Source organism: Mandrillus leucophaeus, unplaced genomic scaffold (genome assembly GCF_000951045.1).
Source record: "Mandrillus leucophaeus isolate KB7577 unplaced genomic scaffold, Mleu.le_1.0 Scaffold140, whole genome shotgun sequence".
In the NCBI taxonomy this organism is placed as follows: Eukaryota; Metazoa; Chordata; class Mammalia; order Primates; family Cercopithecidae; genus Mandrillus; species Mandrillus leucophaeus.
In genome coordinates, this window is record NW_012101366.1 from 6,104,611 (window position 1) to 6,119,804 (window position 15,194).

At 38.1% G+C, this 15,194-nt stretch overlaps 2 protein-coding genes across 5 annotated transcripts in view; both read left to right on the forward strand.

Moving 5' to 3' along the window:
* The window catches only part of KLHL7 (kelch-like family member 7), a 78,488-nt gene extending 74,493 nt beyond the window's left edge, over window positions 1-3,995 (forward strand). For all 4 annotated transcript variants that reach the window (XM_011973925.1, XM_011973924.1, XM_011973926.1 and 1 more), the window contains 2 exons: window positions 1,184-1,281; window positions 2,583-3,995. In XM_011973925.1, the coding sequence (XP_011829315.1) occupies window positions 1,184-1,281; window positions 2,583-2,866 (382 nt within the window). In that variant the 3' untranslated portion in view covers window positions 2,867-3,995. The remainder of the gene's footprint in view (window positions 1-1,183; window positions 1,282-2,582) is intronic.
* A 5,152-nt stretch (window positions 3,996-9,147) lies between these two features.
* Window positions 9,148-15,194, forward strand: part of NUPL2 (nucleoporin like 2) — a 24,818-nt gene continuing 18,771 nt past the window's right edge. Inside the window, exons 1-3 of the mRNA XM_011973929.1 lie at window positions 9,148-9,782; window positions 12,638-12,866; window positions 14,566-14,660. Coding sequence (XP_011829319.1) covers window positions 9,500-9,782; window positions 12,638-12,866; window positions 14,566-14,660 — 607 coding nt within the window. The 5' untranslated portion in view covers window positions 9,148-9,499. The remainder of the gene's footprint in view (window positions 9,783-12,637; window positions 12,867-14,565; window positions 14,661-15,194) is intronic.

Below are 15,194 nucleotides of genomic sequence, written 5' to 3' on the forward strand. Positions count from 1 at the left end.
GCGATCTCGGCTCACTGCAAGCTCCACCTCCCGGGTTCACGCCATTCTCCTGCCTCAGCCTCCCGAGAAGCTGGAACTACAGGCGCCTGCCACCTCGCCCGGCTAATTTTTTGTATTTTTAGTAGAGGCGGGGTTTCACCGTGTTAACCAGGATGGTCTCGGATCTTCTGACCTCGTGATCCACCCGCCTCGGCCCCCCAAAAGTGCTGGGATTACAGGTGTGAACCACCACGCCTGGCCGGCCATCAAATTGTTTTAAAGAAGAAATATAAACAATAATTATAGAGAGTTACACTTATGCCAAGTTTCCCTTTTGTTGTTGTTACTGTTGTTTGGAGTCTTTTGGTTTAAGTTAGCTGCTAAAAGCACAAGCCTATGTGCCAGTACCACCTTCACAATCACAAATGTCAGACTTGGGAGTGTATGCAGAAGAAGTTTTTAAATATCAGAAAAAAAATAACTAAACTCTATTGTCTGTGTGTATATGTATAATGCTGCTACTTGTGAATTAATATCCTTTAACTCTTGTGTCCACATTTATATTCTCAGCTTCATTATTTATAATAGTGGCTGTGAACAGAGCACCATGAGTTACTAAACTTGACAGAATGATAGTACTTTTTTGTTACCAGAGCAGCATAGACTTCTTAATGTAGATTTAAAGATGGACATGTGAATAGTAACAGATACTATTAATTTCCTGATTGCCTGAGGCCCATTATAAGTTTGTGTTTTACTTACACATGTATAAATAATAATTAAAGCTACGTGTGATAGAACTAGTTCATATTTCGTGCCAGCAGAGGTGTGAAGAAAGAAAAAAGAATTATTTCTTTATCTTCTAAGTATCTTCCTCTTCTTTTTTGTTCCCATATTACAAGTTTTTATGAACCTCAGGAAATGGATTTCCTCTAAAAATGTGTTTTTTAATAGTCAGATATCCTCATTTTCTTATATCCTATCAGAATTGAAAGGAATAAAATCCCTGTTTACCCCACGTATTAATAAATTACCCATAATCATTGTTAAACTTTTGTTTTCTACCCTTCTAGACATTTTGTGTGTATATGTACACATATGTGAGTAGTAAATAAGCACTTAATTAGAATAATAGACCTTTCTTATTAGTATGAGTTCTTTTACTTCCTGTAAACAAGCACACTAAAATCTTTAATTTTTTCAGATGGACTGAGCTGTGTCCAATGATTGAAGCCAGGAAGAATCATGGGCTGGTATTTGTAAAAGACAAGATATTTGCTGTGGGTGGTCAGAATGGTTTAGGTATGTGATGTTAATTCACTGTTCCACTTTCCTGATGAGTTTGCTGATACTTCCTTAAATTATTGAAGCATTTTTTAAAAATCTAGATAGCATTTGCCATGCATATTATTATATCTATTTTTATAGTTTCTGGGAATTAACATACTTGATAAAATATCGCAGGATGTTAAACATTCTTGTTTATGAAATGTCGCAGTGGTCACCAGTCATTGTGACAATTTTAGATGGCTGCTATACATTTCCAGATACCTCCTGGGGAATGATGTCACACCAGCTTAAGAACTATTGAGCAATAGAAATATGTGAACCTTAAAAAACCTTTAAAAACTTTTTAAATACAAGTTTTAAGGCTTGTATCCAGGGCCTAAATGGTAAAGTTTCCTAAATATTTTTAAACATTGCATGAAAATATCAATATTGTAATTTTTTATTTTATTTTATTTTTTTTTTTTTTTTTGAGACGGAGTCTCGCTCTGTCGCCCAGGCTGGAGTGCAGTGGCGCCATCTCCGCTCACTACAAGCTCCGCTGCCTCCTAGATTCATGCCATTCTCCTGCCTCAGCCTCCCTAGAAGCTGGGACTACAGGCGCCCGCCACCACGCCCGGCTAATTTTTTTTGTATTTTTAGTAGAGACGGGGTTTCACCATGTTGGCCAGGATGGTCTCCATCTCCTGACCTCGTGATCCGCCCGCCTCGGCCTCCCAAAGTGTTGGGATTACAGGCGTGAGCCACCGCACCTGGCCCAATATTGTAATTTTTAAATGACTAAATTTGGCATTTTATATTCGTAAATGATGTACTAAAGAATCTTAAATAATTTTATTAAATGAAAGGGAGTCGGAACTGAATCTAGACACAAGCTTCATTTTAGTCAGTACATTAAAGCATTACTTAAATGTAACAACGTCTTTTCCTTCTTGTGTCCCCGCCCATTGCTATTTTCCATAAAGTGCTAAAAGAGAGAAAAGAAGGACATTTGAATAATTATAGTCAAAGTTAATCAGAGGGGAAATCACTGATCTGTTTATTTTGCATTTTTCCAGAATAGATAGAATATGTTTAATTTTGTAGGAAAAAAATCAATATTTAAAAAGAAATATTAAATTTCTATTGTGTTAAAATAAGAGTAAGAATTTAGGTGGTGGCTATGTGGACATTCATTGTAAAATTATTACAGTTTTTCTGTGTGTTTGAAAATTTTCACAATAAAATATTGGAAAAATACAAAAAGTTATTACTTTAAGAAACCTTAGAATTTTTCATACAGTTTTTCATGTTGTTCATGTTTTATTCTTTTAAAGGTGGTCTGGACAATGTGGAATATTACGATATTAAGTTGAACGAATGGAAGATGGTCTCACCAATGCCATGGAAGGGTGTAACAGTGAAGTGCGCAGCAGTTGGCTCTATAGTTTATGTCTTGGCTGGTTTTCAGGGTGTTGGTCGATTGGGACACATTCTCGAATATAATACTGAAACAGACAAATGGGTTGCCAACTCCAAAGTTCGTGCTTTTCCAGTCACAAGTTGTTTAATTTGTGTTGTCGATACTTGTGGAGCAAATGAAGAGACCCTTGAAACATGAAAAATGAGTGGACTTCAGAATCTTCAGAGACTCAAAAATATAGCCACCAGTGCTTTGTTCCAAGAGTTTGGTGACAAAGTTTTGGTTTGGTGTTTTGGTAAAGAAAGTTTCAAGTGAAATGAGGTTCCTATTAAATAGATGTTTCTTTTATATGGATTTCCTTAATTCAAAGATCATATTTTAGCTGGCCACAAAACCAAGAACATATCTAGCAAGAAAACTTGAAAAAGTATAAGCATTTGTTAAAAATATGAATTTCTTGAATGAATTTCACATTTGTAACTATGATTTTGGCAGAATGGAAGATTGGCTCATCAGTGAAGCGCAGTATCTTAGCTCTAGATTCTGTTTTCATGCATCACAGAAGTGCTACGTGGTTAGGTCTGTTTGTGCTCAGTCAAGAACTAAGAAATAGTATGAATTGTAAGTCAAGATGGGCAACTCAGATGGAGCAGCTTAGTCTCACATAGTTTGCTTGTCTTTATTTATTTTTCTAGTGCCAAATGTATTCCATTTTTAAAGTAAGCCAGAGTGAGTCAAGGCATATACACACTTTCTCACAAAACTTCCTAAACAGATTTGGGGGTTTAATGTGTCCAACTCCTCATGAAATATATTCAATCCACTTAAATATATTCCATATTTTTAACACAAAATGTAAAGCTTAGCACCAATCATTAATTTATGTCTCTGTTTTATTCAGTGGTTAAAAAAGGATTCTGCCTCTTTAGTCCTCACTGTTAAATAAAATCCAATCATAATAAGTGATTAACTAGCAAAAGGTAAAGCTATTTATAGCAAATTTCTAGATCATTAGAAAAGCACTGGTAGTTGTACCACAATATCAGTGTTGACTTTGAACTTCTTTAAAGAGATCATGAATTATTTTCCCTTAGCCAAAACATGAGATATTTAACCTAGTTGTCTCTAAAAGTTTTGTAATCATGAGTTATATATATGTCATCTCCTATTCATTGCTTTTATGTGATCAATAAATCTTTTACAAACCCAACTACTCATTTCTTTTCTAGTAATACTTTGCCTTTTTCACTGTGTATGGAATGAACCATGTAAAGCTGTCACCATCAATGTTTTTATCTGATAATATTAAATATTTTTTAACTTAAAATAGGCCACTCAATTTATTCGTTCTTCAAGTATGTTAGGTAATGGCTGTTTTTAGAATTTGTGAAGCAGTGTCTCTTAATTTTCAGTTTTCTTTATACAGAGGTTATAATAGTCTTAAACCCTAAAAATGTTTAAATCAAAAAGGAATTAGGAAGAACATAATGATAGCTATATTTCTATTTGTGTAGAGTTTTTTAATGTACAGAACAGCTTTATTGAGATATAATTCACATACCACACAGTTCACCATTTAAAGTATACTATTCAGGCCAGGCACAGTGGTTCACGCCTGTAATCCCAGCACTTTCGGAGGCCAAGGCAGGTAGATCATTTGAGGTCAGGAGTTCAAGACCAGCCTGGCCAACATGATGAGACCCCGTCTCTACTAAAAATACAAAAATTAGCCAGGTATGGTGGTGCGCACCTGTAGTCCCAGCTACTCAGGAGGCTGAGGCAGGAGAATTGCTCGAACCTGGGAGGCAGAGGTTGCAGTGAGCTGAGATTGTGCCGCTTGATTCCAGCCTGGGCAACAGAGCAAGACTCCTTCTCAAAAGAAGAAAAAAGCAAAATACAAACATAAAAAGGAAAATATAGGGCCCCCAATCCAGTATGACCTTACTTTAATTACACCTGTAAAGACCCCATTTCCAAACGAGGTCACATTCTGAGTTTCTGGATAGACATGAATTTGGGGAGACGCTGTTCAGCACAGAAAACCTCCCAAATACCATAGCCCTAGGCAACCACTAATCTACTTTCTGTCTCTAGATTTGATTATTCTGAACATTTTTAGTAGGGTTTTCAATTTTGCACTCTATTGAAAAATGTGGCTAGTTTAATTTTTTTGAGGATGAAATATTCATTTATTATATTACAATATAGCTATATAATTTGACAATCTCCTATGTAGAATATACAGTACCTGTTTGAGATATTTTAAGTACACTAGCATTTCCTTTTAGGCTGCATCAATTGACTAGAACACACTAGTAAATACACAGGTTTGATGTGGATTATAATGAAGTAGTTTTCCTTAGTAATCTGTATCATAATTCCTAATTAGTGTCTTTTTCTGCCTTGGAAATTTCTACAGAATTGTCAATATCAGGATAGCGGGTAAAAGTACACCCACCATACTGACAAGCACATTTTCTATTTTGTTCCCCAAAACTTCCTGTCCTGTAAAGTGCTCTGCTTGCTTTTTAGTAGACATTTGATAAGTTAATGTTATATCCTTTGCAGTGATACTATTTTGATGACAAAGTAATTCAGTTTATGCTTTCAAAAATCACAATTTGGACAGAAAAGTTTAGCATCTTAAAAAAATTGTTGCTATTAAAAAAAAAAAAAAACATACACTTGTGACTTTGTGGCCTAGCTGGCAAAAACTCGACATATCGTCCCATGAAAATTTTGAGTCATGAATTATTTTGACATGACAGTATTACTAACAAAATCAAAATCAGCCATTTAATAAACAATTATTCCACCAAGCAGTCTATATTCCTTTTGCCATATATACTGTTAACAGCAAAAATTTTGGATTTGCTACATATGCACGGGTAAAGGAGTTATTCAGAGGAAATTTTGCTTTCTAAGGTTATACCAAAGACTTGAGAAAATCCAATTTACTCCCACATGGCACCAAGCCAGCTCTCACTGAGAGTCATTATTTGGACTCTTAAGTCCAAATAATTTGTCCTTTTAATGAAAGGACATTTTACAGGTGGCACCATTCAGCATTTGATAAATCCTTCCTTTAAATATCCTCCTCCCGGCCGGGCGCGGTGGCTCAAGCCTGTAATCCCAGTACTTTGGGAGGCTGAGACGGGCAGATCACGAGGTCAGGAGATCGAGACCATCCTGGCTAACATGGTGAAACCGCCTCTCTACTAAAAAATACAAAAAACTAGCCGGGCGCGGTGGCGGGTACCTGTAGTCCCAGCTACTCGGGAGCCTGAGGCAGGAGAATGGCATGAACCCGGGAGGCGGAGCTTGCAGTGAGCTGAGATCCCGCCACTGCACTCCAGCCTGGGGAACAGAGCAAGACTCCGTCTCAAAAAAAAGAGAAAAAAAAAATCCTCCTCCCTCTTTACAGTTGCCTCAAAAGACTTTAAAAAGCTTGAATCCACTTTTATCTTCCTAACCTTCCTCCTTCCCAAGATGATTCACACTACTTTAGAAAAAATTAAAATTAAAAAAAAAAAAAAGAAGTCTGTGCTGGGAAATTGTTTGAAATGTTGCCCTTATTAACTAGAAATCTTTTTACTCTCCAGAGCTTTACGCCCTCTCTCATAACAGATTTAAAATGAGGTTCAAGATCTAGTTTGAATCTTACAGAAATTCCCTCAAACATTATCTTCTAACCCTCTTTAATTTGTTCCCACTATCTATGTTTTCCAAGAGTACTTTATTTCTATAGTTGTTCTTTTGTACAGTATGCCATTCTTGTTTCATGTTATCCTCTCTGGTGATATTTTAATTTCTTTAACTTTTAAAATATTTTGGTGTTTTTGTTTTCTCTAACTTCTTTTTCTGTTTCTTTGCTTTGCTCTTTCCTATTGGCATCTGCCTTCAAATGTCTAGTCCCTGACTGTGCATTTGTATTTATAATGAGACATTTGAAAATTGATAATTCAGGGGTACAAGGGTGAGCTTAATCAGTGAACTTCATTATATGATGAGAAGACGGCCAACTATTTTTGTTGCTGGTCCATAAGAGATACATATTTTTCTGGGCTGTTTGACTCACCATTCAATAAGTATAAGCCCTCTCTGTACCTTATGTCCTAGAATCTGAAGTGTCTCTTGTTCCCTTTTACTGGGGGAGGAATCCTATCTCCTATCAAGTTGAGACAGTTGCGTCATCCAATTGGAAGGGGAGGCAGCAGTATTTTTACTCTGCCATCTTGAAGAAATCAGAAGTTTCCTTCCTGTAACCCCACTCTCCTGATTTCCACCTATACCCATCACCAAACTGATCACTACCAAGTTCTGCAAGCCCTAGGCTCTCATTGTCTCACACACACTCCACCTAGACAGTCTCAACCGGCATTCTGACCTTGCCCCTCTCTACCTTCACCAAGCACTGGGCTTACCCTCACTTAAGTTTCAGCCACCACTGGCATTATTTTAGGTATCTGATCCCAGCAGAGTCCTTATACATGCTGACATTTGCAGGAATGAGAAGTCAGTGGCTACAAAGCAATACTGGTTAACACAAGGAAATAATAAAATACATATATTAAGGTTAATGAAAGCCAAGTTTCTTGTTATCAATGGAGTTAAAAATAGAGGAAAATAAAATGAATCATGTGATTTTGGATTGAAATTGGAGATTATCAGTGTGAACTCAAGTTTTTTCTTTTTTTTCATAGTCTTTGATATAGAAGACATAATAGTTTTAATATATAAAATATAGAAATGTTTGATGTAAATGTTTGTGTTTGTTTATACTTATGTATTTCCCAGCAATGTTCATGAGAGCAAAGACATCCCAGTAGCAATAAGCACATTAAAGCTCAGATTTTGGTTTCTGAGCAGCACCAAAAGGACCCCTGGAGAAATAACTGATTTCAGGACTGGAGTAGAGAATGTAAAAATGAGCCTGGAACATGTCTAGATCAGAAAGTAAAAAAGTGCTCAAGTAATCATGGTGATTTTTTTTTTCCTTTTTCAAATGTGCAAAGGAGCTTAAAGGGCCTCCCGCTGGTCAAATTGGAGATGATTTGAGCATCAAAATAAATAATGATAGTAATGGATTATAACCCACTGAGTAACATTAGAAATCATGAGTCCATACTGATATGAATAAATAATGAGCTAAAAGTTGAATGAACAATCAGATTTTTAGATACTTTCAAAGTACCTCCCCACAAAATTCTTATTAATAACAAAAAGGAAAAGAATAACTTTATGGGAGAGCGGCTTGGCAGACACCACCTTAAGCAAGTGATCAATTGAGTATCACAAGTAACAGGACAAATTGAAACTGTGCACAACCTGCAATGTGAAAACCGCAGCATCACTTCTGTGATAATCCTGCCAAAGATGCATAATCTGAATCTAATCAAGAGAAAACATCAAACAGACCTGCACTAAGGAACTTCTACAGTATAACCAGCCTGTAGTCTTTAATGGTGTCAAGGTCATGAAAAGGAAAAACAAAAAATCTTCCAAATTGAAGGAGACAAAAGAAATATGGGTAAGCAACAATGATTCTGAACTGAACCCTTTTCCTCTAAAGGACAATATTGGGACATTTGGCAAAACATAAATGGAGTCTAAGGATTAGAGAGTAGTAGTGCATCAGTATCAATGTCCTAATTTTGTTGATTGTGTTGTGGTTATATAGAATGCCCTGGTTTGTTTGTAGAAAATATACAGTAAGTATTTGGATGATGGGGCATTAGGTCTGCAACATAGTCTCAAATGGTTCAGGAAAAAAGTTCTTTGTACTGCTATTTGTAACTTTTCCATAAATTTGTTTCAAAATAAATGAATTGCCTTGATTAAAGAAAACAAAAAACTAGTTTGGACAAGTAGTTCCCGTCCTGTAGATTCTGTCTTCAAAATCCAAACAAATTACATGAGCAAGAATGATGGCTCACTCCCAGCCCAATAATCCTAAAACCACCAGCACAAACCTGTAAACCAACAAAGTCAGATTTATTGACTTATTACAATCAAGAAGACTGCACACCAGAGGAGCTGTGGGGTGTCTCACCGTACAAAATAAAAGGTAGTTATTGTATGTTTTGGCAGGGAGAGTGAAGTTTAGGTGAAATTTAAATGAAATCTCAAAACATAGCTGTGTGTAAAGGCATTAACATCAGGTCTGGACGAGAACTGAATGTAGGGCATGTTTCCTTGGAAACTGCAAAGTTAAGAAAATATATAATGTTTTCAGAAACCGTTTATATGAATGAAGCTCTACACCTAGGTAGAAATTGAGGCTGCTTCTCTGCGTCAGAGAGACTTAGATCCTCCAGGCAAGGATGGGACGTTTCACTGGTTCTGATATAATTTCAAATAGCAACGTTTATGTGGACTTGAAAGAACAAGGTTTCTGAGTGTGTAGTAAGAATGTACTACTCACTCAAAGGGGTAATACTTTTCCGTTGCAGTATGTCCTAAAAGAAACATTGTTTCCTCTTAACGTCACGTCTGGCTTTATTTGACTCTGTTATCCATCCAGATGAAAGGCTGGGCATTTTGTTACTTTCTCAACCCAAGCTAAGTTTTACTGTCTTAGCAAGAACGACTCGGTCTCGCAAATCATAGCTAAGTCTCCTCTCAGGGCCTTGCTGAAGTTGTGCGTTTGCTTGCTCCGCTTTCCCCTCATTTTGGACCTCAAGCCTTCCTGTAGTCCGAGGCCCTGCACCGAGGTCAAACGCGCCTCCGGTCTTCACGTAACCGTTCAAGCATCCCGCCTTCCCAGGACACACTCAAGCGCCAGAGCGGTCCGCTCTTCTCAAATCTTATTGGCTCAAGTCCACGCGTTTCATGGCACTGGGGGTGGGTGAGACAGGCGGAAAAAAGCCTTCCCCGGCGCGAGAAGATGACGTCACAGCCCGGCCGGGCGCGGAAGTTGCCTGGGGCTGTCTGCCCAGTAACTGGCATCCACCGGTGCCGACCGAAGACCCCTCCGTCGGCAGCGCAGTTGCAATGGCCATTTGTCAATTCTTCCTTCAAGGCCGGTGCCGCTTTGGAGATCGGTGCTGGAACGAACATCCTGGTGCCAGGGGTGCAGGAGGAGGACGGCAGCAACCGCAACAGCAGTCTTCAGGTGAATCTCCTCTGCATCCTCCGCGGTAACCGAGCCGTGAAGGGCCGGCTGGCGGGGACCGGACGTCCCACCTGTGTCCAGTGCTGGTGACCCCAACGTGTCCGCATCGCTGCCTTGCCGGCCCCACTGGGCCCTGCACAACGTTTTTAAACCGAGGGTTTTATCTACATATTATTCATGGGGTCCGTTTTTATTGAGCTTCAGAGGACCTGGGTTTGGGCCTGGATGCTTTTGCGAAACTGAGTTTTTAAATCGGAATTAACTATCGAAACTACCTTGTAGGTAAATGCCGTAATTGAATATAATTATTACTAAGTTGTTTTTTCGAGGGTGAGGCTAGCAGCTTGGGTCAGAATCAGGACTTCATTTGGGATAAGTCGTGGACTTCTTTGAAAATCTAATAAAACCGGCCAGGTGCGGTGGCTTACGCCTGTAATCCCAGCACTTTGGCTGGCCGAGGCGGGCGGATCACGAGGTCAGGAGTTCGAGACCAGCCTGACCAACATGGTGAAACCCCGTCTCTACTAAAAATACCAAAAAAAAAATTAGCCGGGCGTGGTGGCGCGCGCCTGTAATCCCACCTACTCAGGAGGCTGAGGCAGGAGAATCGCTTGAACCCGGGAGGTGAAGGTGGCAGTGAGCCAAGATCGCGCCACCCAACTCCAGTCTGGGCGACAGAGCGAGATTCTGTCTCAAAAAAAAAAAAAGAAAAGAAAAGAATATCTAATAAAACCTATAGAGCCATACCGCAGAAAAAATGCACCTGCTCATAAATTTGGGGTGAAATTGGGAAGGTGGGAAGTCCAGTTAACTCCGGGAGATGAGGAAAGGGGATGTGGAGGCCTCGTTAATCTAATCCCTGGGCCTAGATCATTGTCAAAGCTTTTTATCTTAAAGGAAAGGAGAGATTAGACGTGAAACCTTAGAACAACACAAGATTTTAAAGATCGGGTTAATAATTAGGTGCTGCCTCCCTTCCTTCCCCTCCTTTAGGGCTCTTGATGTGATGTGATGTGATGTGATGTGATGTGATGTGATGTGATGTTATTTTGAGACAGCGTCTAGCTCTCTCAGACAGCTCACTGCGACCTCCGCCTCCCAGGCTCGAGCGATTCCCACGCCTCAACCTCCCGAGTAGCTGGAATTACGGGTGCCCGCCACCATGCCCTTGAAAAGTTTTGTATTTTTAGTAGAGACAGGATTTCGCCATGTTGGCCAGACCGGTCTCGAACTCGTGACCTCAGGTGATCCGCCCGCTTCGGTCTTTCAAAGTGCTGGGATTACAGGCGTGAGTGACCGCGGCAGGCTACGTCTAACCTTTAAACCTTGTATTGCTTGATGGTTTCACGTCTGATCCCACTTAAGGGAAGACAGTCCTTTTATTTCATCCACAATTAATATAGTGAAATATTTCAAACCAAAAATTAGGACTCAGGTCTGAGGAATGTGAGTGTAAACAAAATTTAGCAGACAAACTTTGTATTTAGCTCCCAGAAACAAATGAATGTTTCTAGAATTATAAGTATGAAGACCAAAAGCAATATTTAAAAAAAAAAAAGAAAAGGAGGAAGTGAGTTTCTTCAGTTATATCATACCCCAGTGAAATTTGGAATTTTAGAAGAAGAAGATACCATTAACTCCTACTTGAAGGATCTGGTCTAGCAATCTCCACTTTTTTGTTGTTGTTATTATTAGGGTAGTTTAGAGTTGCAGGATGAACTTTCACAACTGGGCATGTTTGTCATTCCAACTTTTGATATATTTAATGGCTTATCTCCTAATTCAGTCAGAAACAAGATGAATTACCTTAATCTTGGCCCCAACAAGGAAGTGATGAGTAAATGAGATTGCTAAAGTGATTTTAAAAAACAAAACCAATATGTAAAGAGGGGAGATAATCTTTTTGACTCATTTTGATATTTATGAAATATTGGAAAGCTACTCATAGAGGAACTACATGCATTTTGTTCACATGTAAATACCATGTATAATCTCTCTGTGAAAATAGGTGTGTAGGTGCTTGCCCAGAGAAAAGACTGCATCAAATAGACTTAAGCATCTGTCCAAAAACAGAGGGTAGAATCTAATCTTTCATATTCAAGAAACTAATTCAATGTCCATTTTTCAGCCTTTACTACAATATAGGGCCTGGTGGGGGAGCAAAGAATGATAAAAACACAAGTTTTTATCCTGAAGGAGTTTATGATTTATGATGCATGCCTTCTGTCAACTCGACTATCAAGCAGTTGTTTATTTAATAAGCTTTGTCAGCTGAATTTAGTAAAATATCACTATTTTTCTATATTATTTTCTTCTGAATCTCAAACAGAAATGCAATTGGCCACTATATGATTTGTTGATATTACAACCTAACTACTGTCTGTAAATAAAAAATGAAGAGATTGTCATTTAAAATGAGTTTAAATGTAGTGCTTGTTGAATCTTTCTATGATGTCTAGACATACTAAGATACAAAGATTTTTGAGATTTAAAAGAACAGTTGCTGGACACAGTAGCTCATGCCTGTAATCCCAGCACTTTGGGAGGCCAAGGCGGCTGGATCGCTTGAGCCCAGGAGTTCGAGACCAGCCCACGCAATATGGCAAGACCCTGTCTCTACAAAAAGTACAACAATTAGCCAGACATGGTGGTGTGCAAAAAACGCCTGTGGTCCCAGCTACTCAGGAGGCTGAGGTGGGAGGATTGAGCCTGGGAGGTTGAGGTTACAGTGAGCCAAGATCATGCCACTGTCCTCCATCCTGGGCAACAGAGTGAGACCCTATCTCAATTAAAAAGAAAATAAAATAAAAAGAAAAGTTGCTAGCAAAATTATTTTGTTTTATTGTTTATTTTAGGTAATAATAGACGTGGATGGAATACCACTAGCCAGAGATACTCCAATGTCATCCAGCCATCCAGTTTCTCCAAATCCACACCATGGGGGGGCAGCAGAGATCAAGAAAAGCCATCTTTCGGTTCTTTTGATTCTGGAGCTTCAACTAACAGGAAAGAAGGCTTTGGATTGTCTGAGAACCCATTTGGTTCACTTAGTCCTGATGAGCAGAAAGATGAAAAGAAACTTCTGTAAGTGAAAGCTTTCAGGAAAATTACTATCCATTTGCTTATGTTTTTTCAAAAGCACCTACAATCTTTGTATTTTGTTTTCTCTTTTTTTGTAACATCTTTTCATAATACAATATTTTCTTTAAAAAAGAAATAATGCATTATTTTTAAATCAGAGTAAGCAAAAAAAAGTCACCCACAATCCTATCACTCATAGATAGCCACTCTTTTGCTATGTATTATCCTAAACTTTATTTCACTTAAAAATATATTATCTTTCTATAATAGTAGAGTGCCTTCCTAGGGATAATTATGCTTTTTCCACTTTGTGTTGATAACACTATATTGTGAATATCTTTCTAAGATTAGTCCTCCTTAAGTTCATTCTAACTTACAAGTCCTTTACAAAGTGTGATGTAATTTAGAACAACTTGTAAACTTGGAGGTCACTTATACCATCTCTGTCTCTCTCTCTCTATTTATTTATTTAGAGATGGAGTCTCGCTCTCTTGCCCAGGCTAGAGTGCAGTGGTGCAATCTTAGCTTGCTGCAGCCTCCGCCTTCCAGGCTCAAGCCATTCTCCTGCCTCAGCCTCCCAAGTAGCTGGTATTACAGGTGCCTGACACCACACCAGCTCATGTTTTGTGTTTTTAGTAGAGATGGGGTTTCACCATGTTGGCCAGGTTGGTCTTGAACTCTTGACCTCAAGTGATCTGCCTGCCTCAGCCTCCCAAAGTGCTGGGATTATAGGCATGAGCCACCATACCCAGTCACATATCTTATTTCTTTCTAAAACTTTTACTTGGATTATCCTATTCAAACTGATCTCATTTGATTTCCTACATTTATTGTGAGGTAGATATACGACATTTCTTAAGAATATTTACGGTAAAATTTATGGCTGGTGTCAAAACAATGCTTGGCTATCTGTAATGTTCCCTCAACTCATGGTGACCAGGATGGAATTTAAATGTAACTGGTTAGTCTTTTACTTCTCCTAATTAGATCAGAACCAGTTGTAGATATTTTGAGCCATGTACCATATACAGCTGATTTTTTTTTTAAGTAAATGAACAAACAAAACCTTACTTTCTGCATTTGTTACAGTCCTAAATTTAATACAGTTTTCTCTGTGATAATTCTCCTTTTATTGACATAGTCTAAGTAGGAAGAAACTAATTTACAGCCGAATCTACCCACGGCATTACCACAGATTAGTTATATGGATGTGGGTCTGTTTCCCCTGTTGCAAAATGTGAGAATTCGATAAAATGATCTCTGAAGTCCTATAACCCACCTTTAAAATATTATGATTCTGTATCACGTAAGTGGTACTTTGTTCTTCCCAGTTAAATGATTATTGATGTTTGTGATAATTATCAAAGGAAGATTAAAGTTACTATTTTAGATTTTAATTCCTAAAAAAAGTATGGTATCTGTGATAGTATTTATGTAAGTATATTGGTTAATGGGTCAGTGTATTGGAAAATCAAACTCATTAACTTCTCTGACATTATAATACCATTTGTAACCATATAGTTCACACTTCTATAAACTTGTGCTTTAAAGAACACTCTTCAGAAAATATAATGGAAAATATTTTGAACTATGTATTTACTAGAATTTAAATTTTCAGTTGTGGAAAACCATTAACTAAATTTTACCAAGCAGCTAAGAAGATCCTTTACTCTTTTTTGTTTGTTTTTTTTTCTTTTTGCAGGGAAGGAATTGTAAAAGATATGGAGGTTTGGGAATCATCAGGGCAGTGGATGTTTTCTGTTTATTCACCAGTGAAAAAGAAACCTAATATTTCAGGTAACTGAAAAATTGTGCATTTAAAAAATATGTTCTAAAACTATTATTTTCTAAAACCAAAAGAATGCCAAATAAAGAAATCAACCACCAACTTAGCTACAACTAGGAGACTTTGGACGTTGTTTAAAGTATTTGAGTATTCTAGCCAAACTTCATAATTTAGACATTAAGGTTGGAGAATATAGTATTTTAAGACATGTAGTTCTTGGGAGAAAACATTTAAATAAAGCCCAGGAAGAGAGTCTACATTCTTGATTCCGTGTATATACAACTTTGGAACCTCTTAGCTTCCAGTAGTGAATAGAAGAGTCACATCCTGCCTGTCATTAAGGCCTTGGCTGCCTGGTTCTGTTCTTTCTCCCCTATCTTTCCTTCTAAGAATAGTTGTGTGGAGACCCGTTCTGTGAGGAGGCTTAGCTGGGCTACAGGGATAGCAACTTTTTTTTTTTTTTTTTAGATGGAATTTCACTCTTGTCTGCCAGGCTGGAGTGCGTTGATGCGATCTCAGCTCACTGTGACCTCTGCCTCCCAGGT